This window comes from Pollachius pollachius (genome assembly GCF_949987615.1).
Source record: "Pollachius pollachius genome assembly, chromosome: 6".
Lineage (NCBI taxonomy): Eukaryota > Metazoa > Chordata > Actinopteri > Gadiformes > Gadidae > Pollachius > Pollachius pollachius.
The window spans coordinates 25,639,685-25,656,423 of record NC_136939.1 but is presented as its reverse complement, the minus strand read 5'-3'; the positions used below and the strand labels follow the sequence as shown (position 1 = coordinate 25,656,423).

Here is a 16,739-nt window from a genome sequence, read left to right as displayed (position 1 = left end):
CGCGAACGTTTCAGGCCGCGTAATGGGACGTTGTCTTGGGCTGGAAAACCTGATTCTTCGCCCGTTTTACTGTCCTGGGATTTTGTTTAGAATGAATTGAAGCAAAAAGATTAAAGATGGAATTAAATCAGAGTTGAAGGTGAGTGGTTTATCTCTCTCTCTCTCTCTCTCTCTCTCTGTGTCAAACTATCTATCTATCAAACCAATCTGGCTATCATTATATCTCTATCTATACTTATCTATCTATCTATCTATCTATCTATCTATCTATCTATCTATCTATCTATCTATCTATCTATCTATCTATCTATCTATATATCTATCGTTTTATCTTTGACCATTGTCTTAGTTTATCTTATTATTTAATATTGTGATCTATGCTGCTACTCATCTTTACATGTTTTTATTTTTACTTATCTATATTTACTTTATCTTCTATTGTTGCTGCTATGTGGCTGCGGAGGAACCAACCCTTATAATTTTACTCTTGTGTACTTAAGTACAATAAGATGTAATACAATTAACTGTGTGTTTTATGTTATAGTGTTTCTTAAGTCTTAGTTTGTGTGAAGACACATTAATGGTCTCATTTACCACACTGAGGGAAAGTACAGTTAGCGAATCTTTGTTTTTTCAGAGTGTGTTGTTGATCTCTTCACTGTGAGATCAACCAGTTCTGCTGCCGGTTTGAAACTCTAATTTTAGCCCAGTAATCTAAGAAAATGGGATTATCTTCTCAAAGAGTAGCAGTAGGTAGGATAAGAGGACTCACTACCGTGCATCTCTACCTACCTTTCTATCTGTCTGTCTATCTCTATCTATCTATCTATCTATCTATCTATCCATATATCCATCCATCTTAATATATCTTTGTATCTTTCATCTATTATACATCTATTAGAGAGAGAGAGGGAGGGAGGGAGGGAGAGAGGAGGGAGGGAGGGAGGAGAGAAGGAGGGAGGGAGGGAGGAAAGAGGGAGGGAGCAGAGAGAGAGAGGGGACCATTATTGCGTTGTTTTGTTTCAAAGTCTCTCTCTCTCTATACATCTCTCCAATCCTAACTACAGCTGCTTTAAAGGGGTGATATTATGCCACCAGATGTAAGTGTGATCGGCCGTAACGAGCCGTTTGAAACTCTTGTGATTTAGTGTCATCACAAGTGGCCTGTCCACCTAGTTGTGTCTCGTTAGCTACGGTCCACTTGGTAGGCTGATAGACCGATCTATCCAGCGAACGTCTAGGTGGACACGCCCACTTGTGATGTCACTAAAACACAGGAAGAGGAGGGGATTACGGTGTGACGGGGGAGGGGGGGGGGTACTTAAGTCACTTCCTGTTGACCCAGGTCCTAACCCTTGCCCTCTGACCCCCAGACCTTTCACCTGTCCGAAGCATGCAGCCAACCTGAGCCGCAGCAGAGAGGAGGAGGTGGAGGAGCCAGGCGGAGAGAGGAGCTGTCGTCATGGTGACGGTCTGCACGGAGCGGTCCTCGTACCTGGGTCCGGAAGGGGGGGACCACAGCAGCAGGTGGGTTCCACTCAGCCTCCAGCCAATGGCTGACAGTCAGCTGCAAATATTACTTGACCCCAAACAAATTCTAACAAAAGGTTTCTCAGTGGATTACGGTAGTATCAAATGTACTTATAAACATGTTAAAAGTTTACCAAAGTTTGATACCAAGAAAGGCCCCATTTTAAAAATGGCCGCCGTCAGGTCCCAAAAATTACCAATGCCGTGTTCCAATATCCATACTATCCGTACTTAATAGCCTTAGTTTGAGTACGTAGGGCGTTCCAATTCAGATTGAGCGAAAATAAGTGTACTGAAAGGACCCGGATGGTGTACTCAAAACGGTCAAATTGCGAAGCGTGGATCGATGTACACTTTTCGTACTCAACGGCAGCCATCTTAGCTACTTAGTGGAAGAGGGCGGAGCCAGGCTGAGCCAAAGTCGCCGCATTTTCCACATAGCCTGCATTAATAGAGTAATTTTGTAGTTTTTATAGCTTTTATAGCTTTTTATAGCTGCTAGGCGTAAAGAGTTCACTGTTCAAAGTGGGGTGTTTATTGCGGGGGAGGAGCAGCAGCGGTAGTCGTGATCATAATTTCCGGTTAGTGCCCCACGGAGTATTGGGTTTGGAACAACACTGACATCTGAAAATTAGCGCACTTAGTGAGTATGGATAGTGTAATACGTTTAAGTGTACTCATGGAAGTATGGATATTGGAACACGGCACAATAGCCCTTTGTATTCCTCCTAGACCAGGAATACTGGTGCCTGATACATGTTTTGGCCATGTAATATTCTAATTTGCATATTTGCATGATAGATAAGTAATTACAAGTACAAATATATATTAAAACAATTGGTTACAAGCATATTCATGTGAAAAATAAGTACAATTTCCCTGAAGTAATTGCATATTTCTCCTTTCTCATATCGTTTTTCCTTGTGGTGGTGGTTTCTCTTGTTCATAACCATTCTTTTGATTCCAATAAAGAATAAATTCATGTGTGGTACTGTAAAATTATTCAAAACAGTGCTGCCACGTGAAGGCGCAGTACTGCTAACCCCTTTCATTTTTTTGTGTTTTATTGTTTTTATATATTTTTTTATGCATTTTGTTTTTTTTGCCTTTTGTTTTTTTGATTTTTTTAATACTTTTCTTATTTCTACATATCTTTTTCCATTTTCTTCAGTTGTTTCCTCTTATTATGGTTTATTTTTTATATTCTTTTGCGTTATGACCTTCACTAGATAGACCATTAGTTGTTACTCTCTTCCTCCCATAGATGTTGATTATAGTGATTCTGACAATTCCCAACTTGACATGGTCCACAAGCAGGCATACATGGTAGTCCATATGCCCTGCAACTGCACCGTTGTGTTCGGCAGGCAGTTGTGCAATTACAGTGGATCATCTTCAAGAGGCCTTTTTGGGCAGCAGACTTATTGGTCATAACTGGCAGGAACTGGTGCTCCACCAGTTTCCATCCCCAATCGACATTATTCGTGTCACCTTCCTTTCCAATCCACACCATGATCTGGAAGTACCCTCTTTGGCAGTGATATTTGGTTGAGGACTCAGTTGGAGCCAGACGTTCAGGGGTAACAAATGACTTGGCGGTAACGATTTTCTTGCTAAAAAGGTTGTAGCGCAAAGTGGCAAGTGAATCGGTACTCTTTCCACCAAACAAAACTGCCATTGCCTTGGTCCCATGGTCCTCTATGACATTCCTTGCTTGATGTGAGAGCAGAAACACATTTGCACAGGACTGGATGGTTGATTCCCCATTCAAAAGTTTTTGGAATGCTGTCTGTTTGCCAACACTAAAAATGCCTTGACTGCAGCTTTGACAATGTCCACGTCTGTATCACCTGATGCATTGATAACAGTGCAGCCCTTCTTTTCCAGCTACATGGTCATAAGATTGATCATTCCTTGTTTGTTTGAAGATCTGGAAAGGAAATCATCATTTCTTCCCACAAACTCAGTCTCTGCATTGAATTTAACGATGGGGTGAGTGTTTGCATCACGTCTCTGATGAGTATTGTCTTTGATGAGTATTGTCTTTGATGGAAGGATCTTCCCTATAACCATCAACAACGACTGTTGCTTTACCATTATTGCGTACCATTATAAGCGGTGAACCAGGGAGCCACCGTCAAGGACATAATGCTCAGTTGGTGGGATGGAATCCAGGACAGTTTTGTTCGATTTCTTGCTTGAGAACTCAGTGACTGCCTGCACTAGTTGGAGCTTGTTGGCTTTACGGAAGATCTCCTTGCCTTTGAACAGGGCTGCAGGAAATGAGCAGAGCTCATAGCTCATTACATCTCCCAGTGAAAACTGTCCAGTTTTCGACATGATCAGGAACCGTTGGAACAGAAAAGCAGGATCAATGGTTCGGTCTTTTGCAATTTGATGGTGGAGTCATCTGCAAGGGTTTTTGCCCAGTCTTTCTGTTTGAAGGATATTCCAAAAACGGGTTTTCCAATCATCTTTTCAATGATCTCATTGCCAACAGTCTCAAACTCATGCACATTCACCTCCTCTTTGGCAACAACACCAGTTACAATGTTTCTCAGAGATGGGACTGGAGAGAATGGTGTGCAAATGCTAAGCTTTTCCATGATCTTTTCTAGATCAGAGTGATCTCTATTCATCCTTGCTTCTGAGGAATCTCAGTGCTGCTCGCTGGTCGTGTAGGTGAGGTCATTGAATTCCTGCATGGCGTTGTTGCATTCCGATGTTGCATTCCCACTTCCATGGGTCAAACCTCCACTGCTTTTTAAGGATCGCATCAATGTCTGCCCAGTACTGGTTGCTGCGGCGGATCACATGGAAACCCCTGGAAAACTTGTCATGTACATCAGGGTGTCTGGTTTCGAGTTGGCACATTTCTTGGAGGTAGAAATATGCAGATTTCAGGTAGTTGTAGTGCCCTGCGGCGGCAGACAGCCCTCTTCGTGTCCACCTTTTCCTTGATTTGGTTCAGCATATCTGATGCTGCAGCACTCTCCAAAGTTTTTTCTTTCGCTACCATGGATGACTACATATCTCCAGCTTGGTTCACCAATGATTAAAACTGTGAGTCATCTTCCTGCAGCTCTGACACAACCAGGTGATTGAGACATCTGTCAACTAGCAAACGTCCACGAAAAGCTCTTTGCACTGACTTGCCAGTCATCATGTGCTGGATGGCATTTGATCCATAGACAACTTCCATAATGTTCCTGAGTCCTGTACCTTCCATCAGTGTGCCTATTGCACCAAGTAGGATCATAAAGTTGAGAACCTCCAAGCATTAAGACTATGCTTTTCAGTTGACTACTCTTTGGTGCATCCATGATCGAACATAATAATGGGTGGAGCACAGCTCAATCATTGGCAGAAACACATTTGCATTTTGGCGACAGTTTCGCTTTAAGGCGAAGACAGACCAAGACGACTACCGATCGTCGCCAGAAAATGGAGTCGATTCAGTTAGCTCTGACTTGTCAGATTAGGGACATTGGTTAATTGTTTTATATTTAGATAATGCAGCACTGATAAGGAAGTGAAATACATTCATCACATACCAGAAATACTGTGTGTGAGCTTAGATCCCCTCAGATCAGTCTGTAATCTATTTGTTGTTAGCTTGCTAGCATCTAGCTGCCATTACATTGCACGTAATTTACTACGGTTTAGTTAGCATGGTTGCTAGCGAAGTTATTACTCCATTTTTTCTACTCATATGACTCATGTCACAGACCTCTCCAGACTCTCCGACTGATTTTAGGCCCGATGTGTCCTCGCCTTTACATGACAGGCTAAATCGATCTCTGGTTCACCCCAAACAAAGATAAAGCCTTACAGTAATCTCTATCATGTTTTCCATAAGTATGTAATCGTGTCAGTGCAATTTATACAATTCCAATGGATTCATAGACCCAGAAAACATGGGGTTAGACACCAAGATTACTTGGCTAGGTCAAATAATGAAGGAGTTAGGGTATTTTAAGGGCTTCCTGCCCATCTTGGATGCCATCTTAAAAATTACACCTTTCTAGTGGTCAAACTTTGGTAAACTTTTAGTATGTTATTGAGGACACCTAATACTACAAAAAACAGCTGAGAAACCTTTCGTTAGAATTACTTTGGGGTTAGGTGTTTTTTTTTCATATCTTCAGCTGTATACTAATTAAGGGCGACATTTACAAACAACTAATATTTTTTCGCTCTGGAGGTCAAAAGTTTTTTCAACCCTTGACAATTTTATGCAATGGTAAGTGGACTGCATTTATACCGCGCTTTACCACCCAGTGGCCACTCAAAGCGCTTTACAATATGGCTCAACATTCACCCATTCATCGAAAATGTTGCTCCTCCACCCTCCAGGTCAAGAGAAGATGGAGGTCAACCCGCCTTCCCAGAAACCAGGTCGGCGTCCAGGTAAGGATCGCATTTCGGGAGACCACGCGGCTAATAGCATTAGCTAAGCTCTCGTTAGCCTTCAGCCTATTCATTGCTTCAAAATCCATCACATTGATCCATCATCTCCATGACACTGAGGCTCCTCTCCTCCAGAATCTTCCGGCTGGTGCACTACGCTCTGAGTTGGGGGCCCGGGCCCCGGGACGGCAGTGTGGCCCCCGCCGACTGCACCGTGGGGAGCCACTCGGCGTTTCGGACCGCCTGGAGGGCCGAGAGTGCCACGTCGCCCAGGAACGCCGACCGGAATGCCGACCGGAGGGAGTGAGTATTGGGGGGAAGGGGGGGGGGGGGGGGGGTCTGAGGGCCCATGTGGGCGTGGCTGGACGGGGGGTTGAGGGCCACTGGATGATTGGGAGAACGGGAAAAGTGTCTGGGATTACCATTGGGAATGTGGGCAGGATGTGGCTCAGTGTTGTGTCGTTGAGTTTGGGAATTGGTGCAGAAAACTAAAACGCCAAAGGTCGTCCGTAGAAGGTTCACAGACTCTTCAAATTCATTGTTTCAATTCATCTATTTAATTGCTTGGCTTCAATTCATTGAATTCATTGCTTTCATTTATCAGATAAATCTCTACAATACATCAAATTTCGTAATTCATCAAATTAATTTTGTTAATTCATCAAATCATCGCATCAGTTCATCAAATTCATCGCTTCAATTCGTCAAATTTAAATCCAGCCTCAGTGACCTTATACTCCAAAAAGCTATTTTGTAACAGAGAGACAACACGTTGCAAAACATAGGCCTGATTAATTCATAGAAGACTTCCTAACCTGTTCATAAAATCACACTGAGACTCTTTGAATCCCAATATGGCTGCTTTAGGACTGAGCTGTTTAAACCCATGACCTGAGGTGTCTCTCTTTAAACCCATGACCTAAGGTCTCTCTCCATTGTGTTCCTGTTTAAACCCATGACCTGAGGTGTCTCTCTTTAAACCCATGACCTAAGGGGTCTCTCCATTGTGTTCCTGTTTAAACCTGTGACATAAGGTGTCTCTCTTTAAACCCATGACCTAAGGGGTCTCTCCATTGTGTTCCTGTTTAAACCCGTGACATAAGGTGTCACTCTTTAAACCCATGACCTAAGGTCTCTCTCCATTGTGTTCCTGTTTAAACCCATGACCTAAGGTCTCTCTCCATTGTGTTCTCTAGGGCCGCTCAGTGGCCCCTGGCAGCGATGAACCTGAACAACTGCAACAACAAGGATGAGTAAGTACGCACACTACAAAAACTGATTGTTTGATTCATATTTCTGTCATTTGCAACATTTTTGCACTTCAGTCAACCGTAAAAAAGCAAAAAAGCAACCCTGCAGTTCCTGCGTCGGCACTTTGTGTACAAACTGTGGAATCTGTGACTAAAATATGACTTTGCATTTGACCATAGATCGGAATTCAAGAGTCAAAGTAATTTAATTAATTAATTAAAAGTAGCGACTCTGCAACGACACGAGTAGTATGTACCCGAGATGGATTCAAACGCATATCCAGCACCCATCGTTAGGGGCTGCACCTCCGCTGTTACCCGCACATTGGCGCCCCCTGTGGCGGCTTTCAGTAGTTTCTCTTCCACGTCCATGACTTCGTGTGCTCTGGCGTTTGCAGGAAAAAAGACGAGAAGAAGGATGAGAAGAAGGATGAGAAGAAGAAGGAGGAGCCTCCGTAAGTGTTCATCGCAATATTTTAAGATTTGATTAACAGTTTGATTAACCAATATGTTCCTCAGCTCCCATCAATTAAATTCAATTCAATTAAACTTTATTCATACGTACCTTAATCACAGCTTGAGTCTCAAAGGACTTCACAGGCCGTATGTTTATGACCTAGCCTGGTCCTACCAGACTCTTGTACTTCATTTCATTTGTACAGAGAGTCTGGACCTACTCAATTGACAAACGTTAAAGGGGTAGTTCGGAATTTTGGACATAGGGCCTGATTCCCAAGTTAGCCTTGGTGTTCTTTATCATTGAAGACAGTTTTCAACACATTTCATTCAGTCCTTCTAGTTGCAGAGGTTGCTCGTGCTAGGCTAGCGCACGGCAACGGACAATACTAGCCTGCTAATAAACCTTAAGGTTACAACCGTAACCCCGGTTATCTGATAGCATGAGTGAGTTATCTCACATATGGGTACGCCTCCCCTCGTATCCCTAAGAAGCACCTTATCACTACGCCAGCCATGATTGGCTGGCCACATCTGACGCACCCAGGTCAGCCCCCTATTTAAGTATCTGACCGTGCGTACGGCGTCATTCAAGGCAGCAACCCCTTCTCGCTCACCGCAAGAAGGTCAATCCGGTGAGATACCTCACTCATGCTATCAGAGAACCGGGGTTACGGTCGTAACCTTAAGTTCTCTTTCAAGCAATCTTCAGGTATCTCACATATGGGATATGTTCACTCCCATATTGCCGGACAGGCCAACCTCAACGATACGTGACCATTCCAATCATGACAGAGCATCCTGCGCTCCCTATGAGTTCACACACTCAAAACAGCATGAGCCAAGCTAGGCGCAGTAACGTCAAGTCTGTAAAACCTCATGAACGTAGTGGGTGAAGCCCAAGAAGTGGATTCGCACACCTCCTGCAACGAAACCCCTTTAAACAAGGCTCACGACGTGGCAATGCCCCTTGTTGAATGCGCATGCAAACCAACAGGCGCCTCCAGCCCTTTTGCTGAATAAGCCAAAGCTATAGCCTCAACAACCCAGTGTGATAAACGCTGCTTCGTGATAGGGTTACCCCTTTTGAGGACCAGACCATAAGACGAACAATTGATCCGCTTTCCTAAACGATAGAGTCCTTGACACATAAGCTCTCAGAGCGCACACAGGACACAACGTATGTAGCCGCCTTTGTTCCGCAGACGTGAACGGCGGAGGGTAGAAAGCATTAAACTGCATGGAAAGGCACGAGTAGGGCATGTCCATGACCTTAGGAATATATGCCGGGTTCGGTCGCAGCGACACCTTAGAGCATCCTGATCCAAACTGCATACATGACGAATGCACCGATAAAGCGTGCAGATCACCAACTCGTTTTGCTGAGACTAACGTCATGAGCAACGCCGTCTTAAGGGAAAGCGTTTTCGTGTCCACTTCTGACAATGGTTCAAAGGGAGGCCCCAAAAAAGCCCCCAACACCAGTGAATCCCATCCAGGTGATAGAGGTTTTGACATTGGGCGCAAACAACGCGCTCCCCACAGGAAACGACAGACCAAGGGATGCTGTCCAACTGTCTTACCATTAATACTCACGTGACATGCTGATATGGCAGCGAGATACACTTTCAACGTAGAAAAAGCTCTCCATTTCTCAAGGAGAGACTGTAGAAATATCAACACAGTATCAACAGAACACTGGAAGGGGACTTCATCAGTAGAAGTACACCAATCCTCAAAGACACGCCACTTACCACTTACACGCCTAATACAAAGTACGCGTCGAAGGCGCCCTCACGCTTTGGATCATGGTCATTATAACATTCTGTGGCAGGCCACACGACATTAGATTTACCCTTTCACGGGCCAAGCCCAGAGAGCCAGACGTTCTGGGTGGGGATGAAAAATTTCCCCCCGAGCCTGGGATAACAGTCTAAGTGCAGTTCTGCTTTGCGCTTTTCGTTCAGCGGTAACTTTATTTGTTTCCAACCATTTACTTTTCCCTAAATGGTGTGCATGTTTACATTGTTTACTCGATTTAGACTTTTGAACTTTTGTTCAAATCCCTTCACTTGATTTAAGCCATTTAACATTTCTTTGTCTTAATCTATGTGGCTTTATTAAAAAGATATTTTCAACCTCAGTTTGTACTACAGCACTTACCGCATTTTCTGCAGGAAATGCATTTTCTAGTTTCTAACATTATTCTATCAACACAGATATTTACATCTATAGTCTGGCGTTATAATTGATTTACCTTGGGTGTACTGTGGAGTGGGTAAGTCTGTTTTATTAGCAGGCTAGTATTGCCTGTTGTATGGAAGTAAATCTGTGCTATCGGATTTTGAAAATAAAAAGCCATTGAATTCTAAGCACTGAATATTAATGCATTGAAATAACGTATCTGGATTTTTTGCCTCTAAATTGAACTCAATAAATCATATTCAGCTTTATTTTTCAATTTTAAAAACTTCAAAATCAAATATTCAACGTAAATATTTTCAACGGCCCCAAATTCAACATTCCAAATTCAGCTGCAAAATTCAATGTCTGAAAATTCAGTGTTATAACACTGGGGGCCCCAAGGAAGAGCAATCGATCCTAGATGCTAGATCGTGGTCAAGCAAGGAGAGCGGGAATAAGAGCGTCACTTGATGGTTCTTTCTTTCTTGATACAAATGTTAATTCTAAACAGAATTTTACACAGTAGCCTAATAGGAAATGCTCAAAGGTAAATCAACTTCATTAAACACTGACTGTAGCTTTTTATGGGGAATGAAGCCATCCAACAGTGTGACCCCCGGGGGCGCTGTTGCACATTTTCTGCAACATGCACGAGTTTGAAGCGTAGACAGGCATGAAGTCGTTCACATGCCCAAGCTTAAAACTTAACGTTTGTATCGTCATTGATCACTCGGATCGGATTGTATCCTATTATTTTTGTGACACCGGATGCACGTTAAGTGGCTGGAGCAAAACGGTTGATATGCCTCTGTGGTGTAACAAGAGCGCAACGAGCGCGCAGAGCCAACACTATTCCGCACCGAGTGACATGATACAGGTATGAGGATGACAAATTAAAAGCAGGTTGTTTTCGGGCGCCTCTTCCCGAGGCACGCTGTGCTTCCACTGGAACTACAGGCTGCTGTTGCTTCAGTTGCGCGATACTGTCGGCTCTGCGCTCTCGTTCCACAGTGGGCAGCCGGCTTCAGCATCACATCACATATTGCCCCAGCATCACACCAAACGTAGGCAAAGTGACCTCGGCGGATTGCCCCAAATTGGTGCCCTAATAAATTGGGCTCCTTGACCCACTACAATTACTCTTACGTTGCAAGTAAATCCAGCCAAGTCACTGCAATCACACACGCACTTCATATACAGGCATTAGTTTATCGTTTACTTCATACTGCAGTGAAAAAAAAAAAAACGGTGTGCATTATAGCAAAAACATAAATAAAACATAAGATCCCCCCCCTCGCCTTGTTATTAAATGCTTAATAAATACATTTGATTTGATTAGCATTTTACAGACCGATACAATGGATAGGGAATTTAGTAAGGCCCACCACCGTTGCTTCTCTCCCCATAAAAAGCTAGTCAGTGTTTAATGACGTTGATTTACCTTTGCGCATTTCCTATTATAGGCTACTGTGTAAAATGCTGTTTAGAATTTAACGTTTGTATCAAAACAGAAGAATCGAGTGACGCTCTTATTTCGCTCTCCTTGCTTGGCCACGATCTAGCATCTAGGATCGATTGCTCTTCCTTGGGTCCCCGGATGTTAACTCTGAATTTTCTGACATTGAATTTTGCTGCTGAATTTGGCATGTTGAAATTGGGGACGTTGAAAATATTTACGTTGAATTGTTTAACGTTGAATATTTGATTTAGATTTTTTAAGATTGAAAAATAATGCTGATTAGTATTTATTGAAAATATTAAGAGTTAAATTCATAGGCAAAAAATCCAGATACGTTATTTCAATGCATAAATATTCAGTGCTTAGAATTCAATGGCTTTTTATTTTCAAAATACGATGGCACAGACTTACTTCCATACCGTTGCCGTGCGCTAGCCTAGCACGAGTGAACATCAATAGGTCCATGGTGAAGATGTCCGTCAACGAGAGCTGACTTTAACGTCATTGATCTCAGCCACTCCCTCTGTTCGCTGATTGGATGCAGAAAATTTAGACAGAGAAAACCCACTAACATACAGCAGACCTAGTACTGAAGGGAAATTCAAATTGAGCGGAAGAACTTAGGCGGGCGGAGCCAGGCTATTTATGACCCCCCCCCCCACACACACACACACAGCTATCAGAGACTCACACAGAGACATCACACACAGACACACACATAACACATACACACAGCACACAGACACACAAACACACACACAGACACACACATCACAGACACACACACAGACAGACAAACACACACACACACACACACACACACAATAGACGCACACACAGACAGACACACACACAGACTCACACACACAAATCAAACACAAACAATTATAATCGAAAGTTGTAAGTTGTATGCTTTTATTTTGAAAAAAACAAACAAAAGCCTTCTTCCTGCTCCTCCAGGAAAGAGGTGTGGGTGATGGACCCCCAGACGGACACGTACTACAACTGGCTGGTGACCATGGCCTTCCCCGTGTTCTACAACCTCATGATGCTGGTCGCCAGGTCTCCAACACTAACATACGTTCCTCCGGTTCCTTAGGACTATATACAAGTGTACTCAACCATTCCAACAGTTGAGAACATGAAAAATGGCCGACACAAGGACAAGGACAACAAGGATGTCTGCCATTTTTTATGTCCTCAACTGTCGATCAGACAAAGATGTCGTCCATTTTTGATGTTCTCAACTTTCGATCAGTCAAAGATGTCGGCCATATTTAATGTCCTCAACTGTTGATCAGTCCAAGATGTCAGCCATTTTTCATGTTCTCAACTGTCGAAAGGTCGAAGATGTCTGCCATTTTCGATGTTCTCAACCGACGATCAGTCAAAGATGTCGGACATTTTTTGTATTCTCAGCTGTCGATCAGTCAAAGATGTCGGCCATATTTGATGTCCTCAACTATCGATTAGTCAAAGATGTCGGACATTTTTTATGATCTCAACTCTCAATCAGTCAAAGATGTCGGCTATTTTTGGTATTCTCAACTGTCGATCAGTCAAAGATGTCCGCCATATTTGATGTCCTCAACTGTTGATCAGTCCAAGATGTCAGCCATTTTTCATGTTCTCAACTGTCGATTCGTCAAAGATGTCAGCCATTTTTTGTGTTCTCAAATCTCGATCAGTTAAAGATGTCGGCCATATTTGATGTCCTCAACTATCGATTAGTCAAAGATGTCGGACATTTTTTGTATTCTCAACTGTCGATCAGTCAAAGATGTCGGCCAGATTTGATGTCCTCAACTATCGATTAGTCAAAGATGTCAGACATTTTTTATGATCTCAACTCTCAATCAGTCAAAGATGTCGGCCATTTTTGGTATTCTCAACTGTCGATCAGTCAAAGATGTCCGCCATATTTGATGTCCTCAACTGTTGATCAGTCCAAGATGTCAGCCATTTTTCATGTTCTCAACTGTCGATTAGTCAAAGATGTCAGCCATTTTTTGTGTTCTCAAATCTCGATCAGTTAAAGATGTCGGCCATATATGGTATTCTCAACTGTCGATCGGTCAAAGATGTCGGCCATTTTTTATGTTCTCAACCGTCGATCAGTCAAAGACATCAGATCTTTTTTTTGCGATCAATTTTTTTTTTATTTCACATATACAGATTAACAGACAAAAGTGCGCAAATTTTTTTTCTTAAGTAATAATATAAAGAAAAATACACTAGTACACATACTTGCAAATAGATACAGAGAAGTGTATGGATAAAAAAGAAAAGACAAGAAAGAAAAGGAAAAAAAACAACACCAATAAAATAGAAATTAGAATAAAGACAGCTAGGGAAATGTGCCAAAGGTTACAAGCACAAGCCAGTGTAAACAATAAAATAATACATCCCTAATATGTCAAAACAAACACACACACATACACAAACACACACACACACACACACACACAGACAGACAAACACAGGGGAGATTATGTGGGTTTACTTAAGCACGATTACGGGAAAGGGGTCACTTTAAAAATTCTTTCAGAGAATTAGCGGCAGAGTGCCAGTTGTTTAAATTGGTCTCAGTAGCCTTATTAATCCGAGAAGTTGAAAGTTCAAGATAAGATGTCGGACATTTTTGATGTTCTCATCTGTCGATTAGTCAAAGATGTCAGCCATTTTTGATGTTCTCAACTCTCGATCAATCAAAGATGTGGGCCATTTTTGGTATTCTCAACTGTCGATCAGTCAAAGATGTCGGACATTTTTTATGTTCTCAACTGTCGATCAGTTAAAGGTGTCAGCCATTTTTTATGTTCTTACAAGCATTGCTTCTGCTCCGCGTTCCCCTAGGTCTTGTTTTAATGAACTACAGATCAAGAACGTGACGATGTGGCTGGTGTTTGACTACAGCTCGGACCTCCTCTACTGGGTGGACACCTTTGTGAGGGCCAGGACAGGTGAGCTTCTAAACACCTGCACTTTAAACTCCCTTAAAAACTCCCTTAAAAACTCCCCTCTGACGCACTTACTGTATGTTGTACGTCTTGGCACTGAATGTATGCACCTATTGTATATTTGTGTGTCCTGGCACTTGAAAATAGTACATGGACATGTGAAGCCCCTTAAGCCTAGCCACCTAACACCTAGCCCCTTTAGCTTAGCTACCTAGCCCCTTTAGCCTAACCATCTAGCCCCTTTAGCCTTGCCATCTCATTTAATTTTACGTCGCTTTGGGTAAAAGCGTCTGCTAAACGCCCTTAATGTTAAACATTAAAAGGCTTCCATCTGTTTTAAAAAAATGTAGTTCTAAAAGGCTTGTCTAATTAAAAAAAATAGTTTTAAAAGGCTTGTGTCTGCTTTAATAAATGTAGTTTTAAAAGGCTTGGTTCTGCTTTTAAATACGATTTTCCAATATATTTTTTTAATATGTTTTTCCAGGATTCCTGGAGCAGGGGCTGCTGGTGCGCGACTCCAAGATCCTGAAGGACAACTACATGAAGACACGTCAGTTCAAGCTGGACGTCATCTCCATGCTGCCCACCGACTTCGTCTTCCTGCTGATCGGCATCGACAACCCAGAGTGGCGCTTCAACCGCCTGCTCAAGCTCGGGCGGCTCTTCGAGTTCTTCGACCGCACCGAGACGCGCACCAACTTCCCCAACATCTTCCGCATCGGGAACCTCGTCCTCTACATCATCATCATCATCCACTGGAACGCCTGTCTCTACTTCGCCATCTCCAAGACGCTGGGCTTCGGCTCGGACACCTGGGTGTACCCGGACATCAAACACCCGGAGTTCGGCCAGCTGTCGCGCCAGTACGTCTACTGCCTCTACTGGTCGACGCTCACCCTGACCACCATTGGCGAGACGCCGCCGCCTGTGCAGGACATCGAGTACCTCTTTGTGGTGGTGGACTTCCTCACGGGTGTGCTGATCTTCGCCACCATCGTGGGAAACGTGGGCGCCATGATCTCCAACATGAACGCGGCACGCGCAGACTTCCAGGCCAAGATCGACTCCATCAAACAGTACATGGAGTTCCGCAAGGTGACCAAGGACCTGGAGATCCGCGTGGTCAAGTGGTTCGACTACCTGTGGACCGAGGAGAAGACGTGCGACGAGAAGCTGGTGCTCAAAAACCTTCCGGACAAGCTGAAGGCGGAGATCGCCATCAATGTGCACCTGGAGACCCTGCGGAAGGTGCGCATCTTCCAGGACTGCGAGGCGGGGCTGCTGGTCGAGCTGGTGCTGAAACTGCAGCCGCAGGTATGGGAGAATTTACTTACATTTAATGATTATATGTCATTATTATCTTGCCTATACGCTATATCAAAGTCATAGTCAAAGTCAGCTTTATTGTCAATTACAACAAATGTACAAGACAAATAGAAAAATTGCGTGTCTTTGACCCACAGTGCATTAAGTATAAAGGATAAAATTTAAATTTGGTCAAATAAAATAAGATAATTGTAACATTTACAATAAATTATTTGCAATAAATTATTTTAAATAGTGCAAAATAGTCTTGAAATATTGGTAGGCAAAACTAAACGGTATCTATAAATACAATTTAATAGGAAAAAAAACATGGCTTTGGTCTTACTTGTTCGCGAGTAATAATAAAGTCTTTATCTTTGATGCTTCAGGCTTCTCAAACTCTTTTGTTAAAGTGTTAAACGCAGTTTATCCACCACACAGGTGTTCAGCCCAGGCGACTACGTCTGCAAGAAGGGCGACATCGGCCGCGAGATGTACATCATCAAGGCGGGGAAGCTGGCGGTCGTCGCGGACGATGGGGTCACGCAGTTTGTCGTCCTGGGCGACGGCGCCTACTTCGGGGAGATCAGCATTCTGGGGATCAAGGGGAGCAAGGCGGGAAACCGGCGGACGGCCAACATCCGCAGCGTGGGGTACTCGGACCTCTTCGCACTGTCGAAGGACGACCTCATGGAGGCGCTGACGGAGTACCCCGACGCTAAGGGGATCCTGGAGGAGAAGGGGCGGGCCATCCTGATGAAGGACAACCTGATCGACGAGTCGCTGTTGGCGGTGCCGGATGCCAGGGAGCTGGAGGGGAAGGTGAGCCGCTTCGAGGCCAACATGGAGATCATGAACGTCAAGTTCCGCAAGATGGCGGCGCACCACGAGTCGTACGAGCGCAAGCTGAAGCAGCGGCTGGCCAACATGGAGAACCAGGTCAGGACCCTGAGGCCTAACGAATAGGAGGAGGAGGAGGAGGAGCAGGAGGAGGAGGAGTAGGACACGAGGCCCAATAAGTAGGAGGAGGAGGAGTAGGAGGAGGCCAACATGGAGAACCAGGTCAGAATGCTGAGGCCGAATGAGTGGGAGGAGCAGGAAGAGGACGCTGAGGCCCAACTAATAGGGGGAGGAGCAGGAGTAGGAGGAGAGGGAGGAGTATGACACTGAGGCCCGATGAGTAGG

At 43.8% G+C, this 16,739-nt stretch overlaps 1 protein-coding gene across 1 annotated transcript; it reads left to right on the top strand.

Annotated features, from left to right (window-relative positions):
• Nucleotides 1-1,462: 1,462 nt before the first annotated feature.
• On the top strand, nucleotides 1,463-16,520 carry LOC307076878 (cyclic nucleotide-gated channel alpha-3-like; the record flags this gene model as incomplete). The annotated part of the gene is made up of 9 exons (XM_079738098.1): nucleotides 1,463-1,527; nucleotides 5,887-5,940; nucleotides 6,076-6,243; nucleotides 7,137-7,193; nucleotides 7,589-7,645; nucleotides 12,250-12,351; nucleotides 14,146-14,252; nucleotides 14,734-15,563; nucleotides 15,996-16,520. The coding sequence occupies 9 exons, from the start codon at nucleotides 1,463-1,465 to the stop codon at nucleotides 16,518-16,520; spliced, it is 1,965 nt and encodes a 654-aa protein (XP_079594224.1).
• Nucleotides 16,521-16,739: the final 219 nt, after the last annotated feature.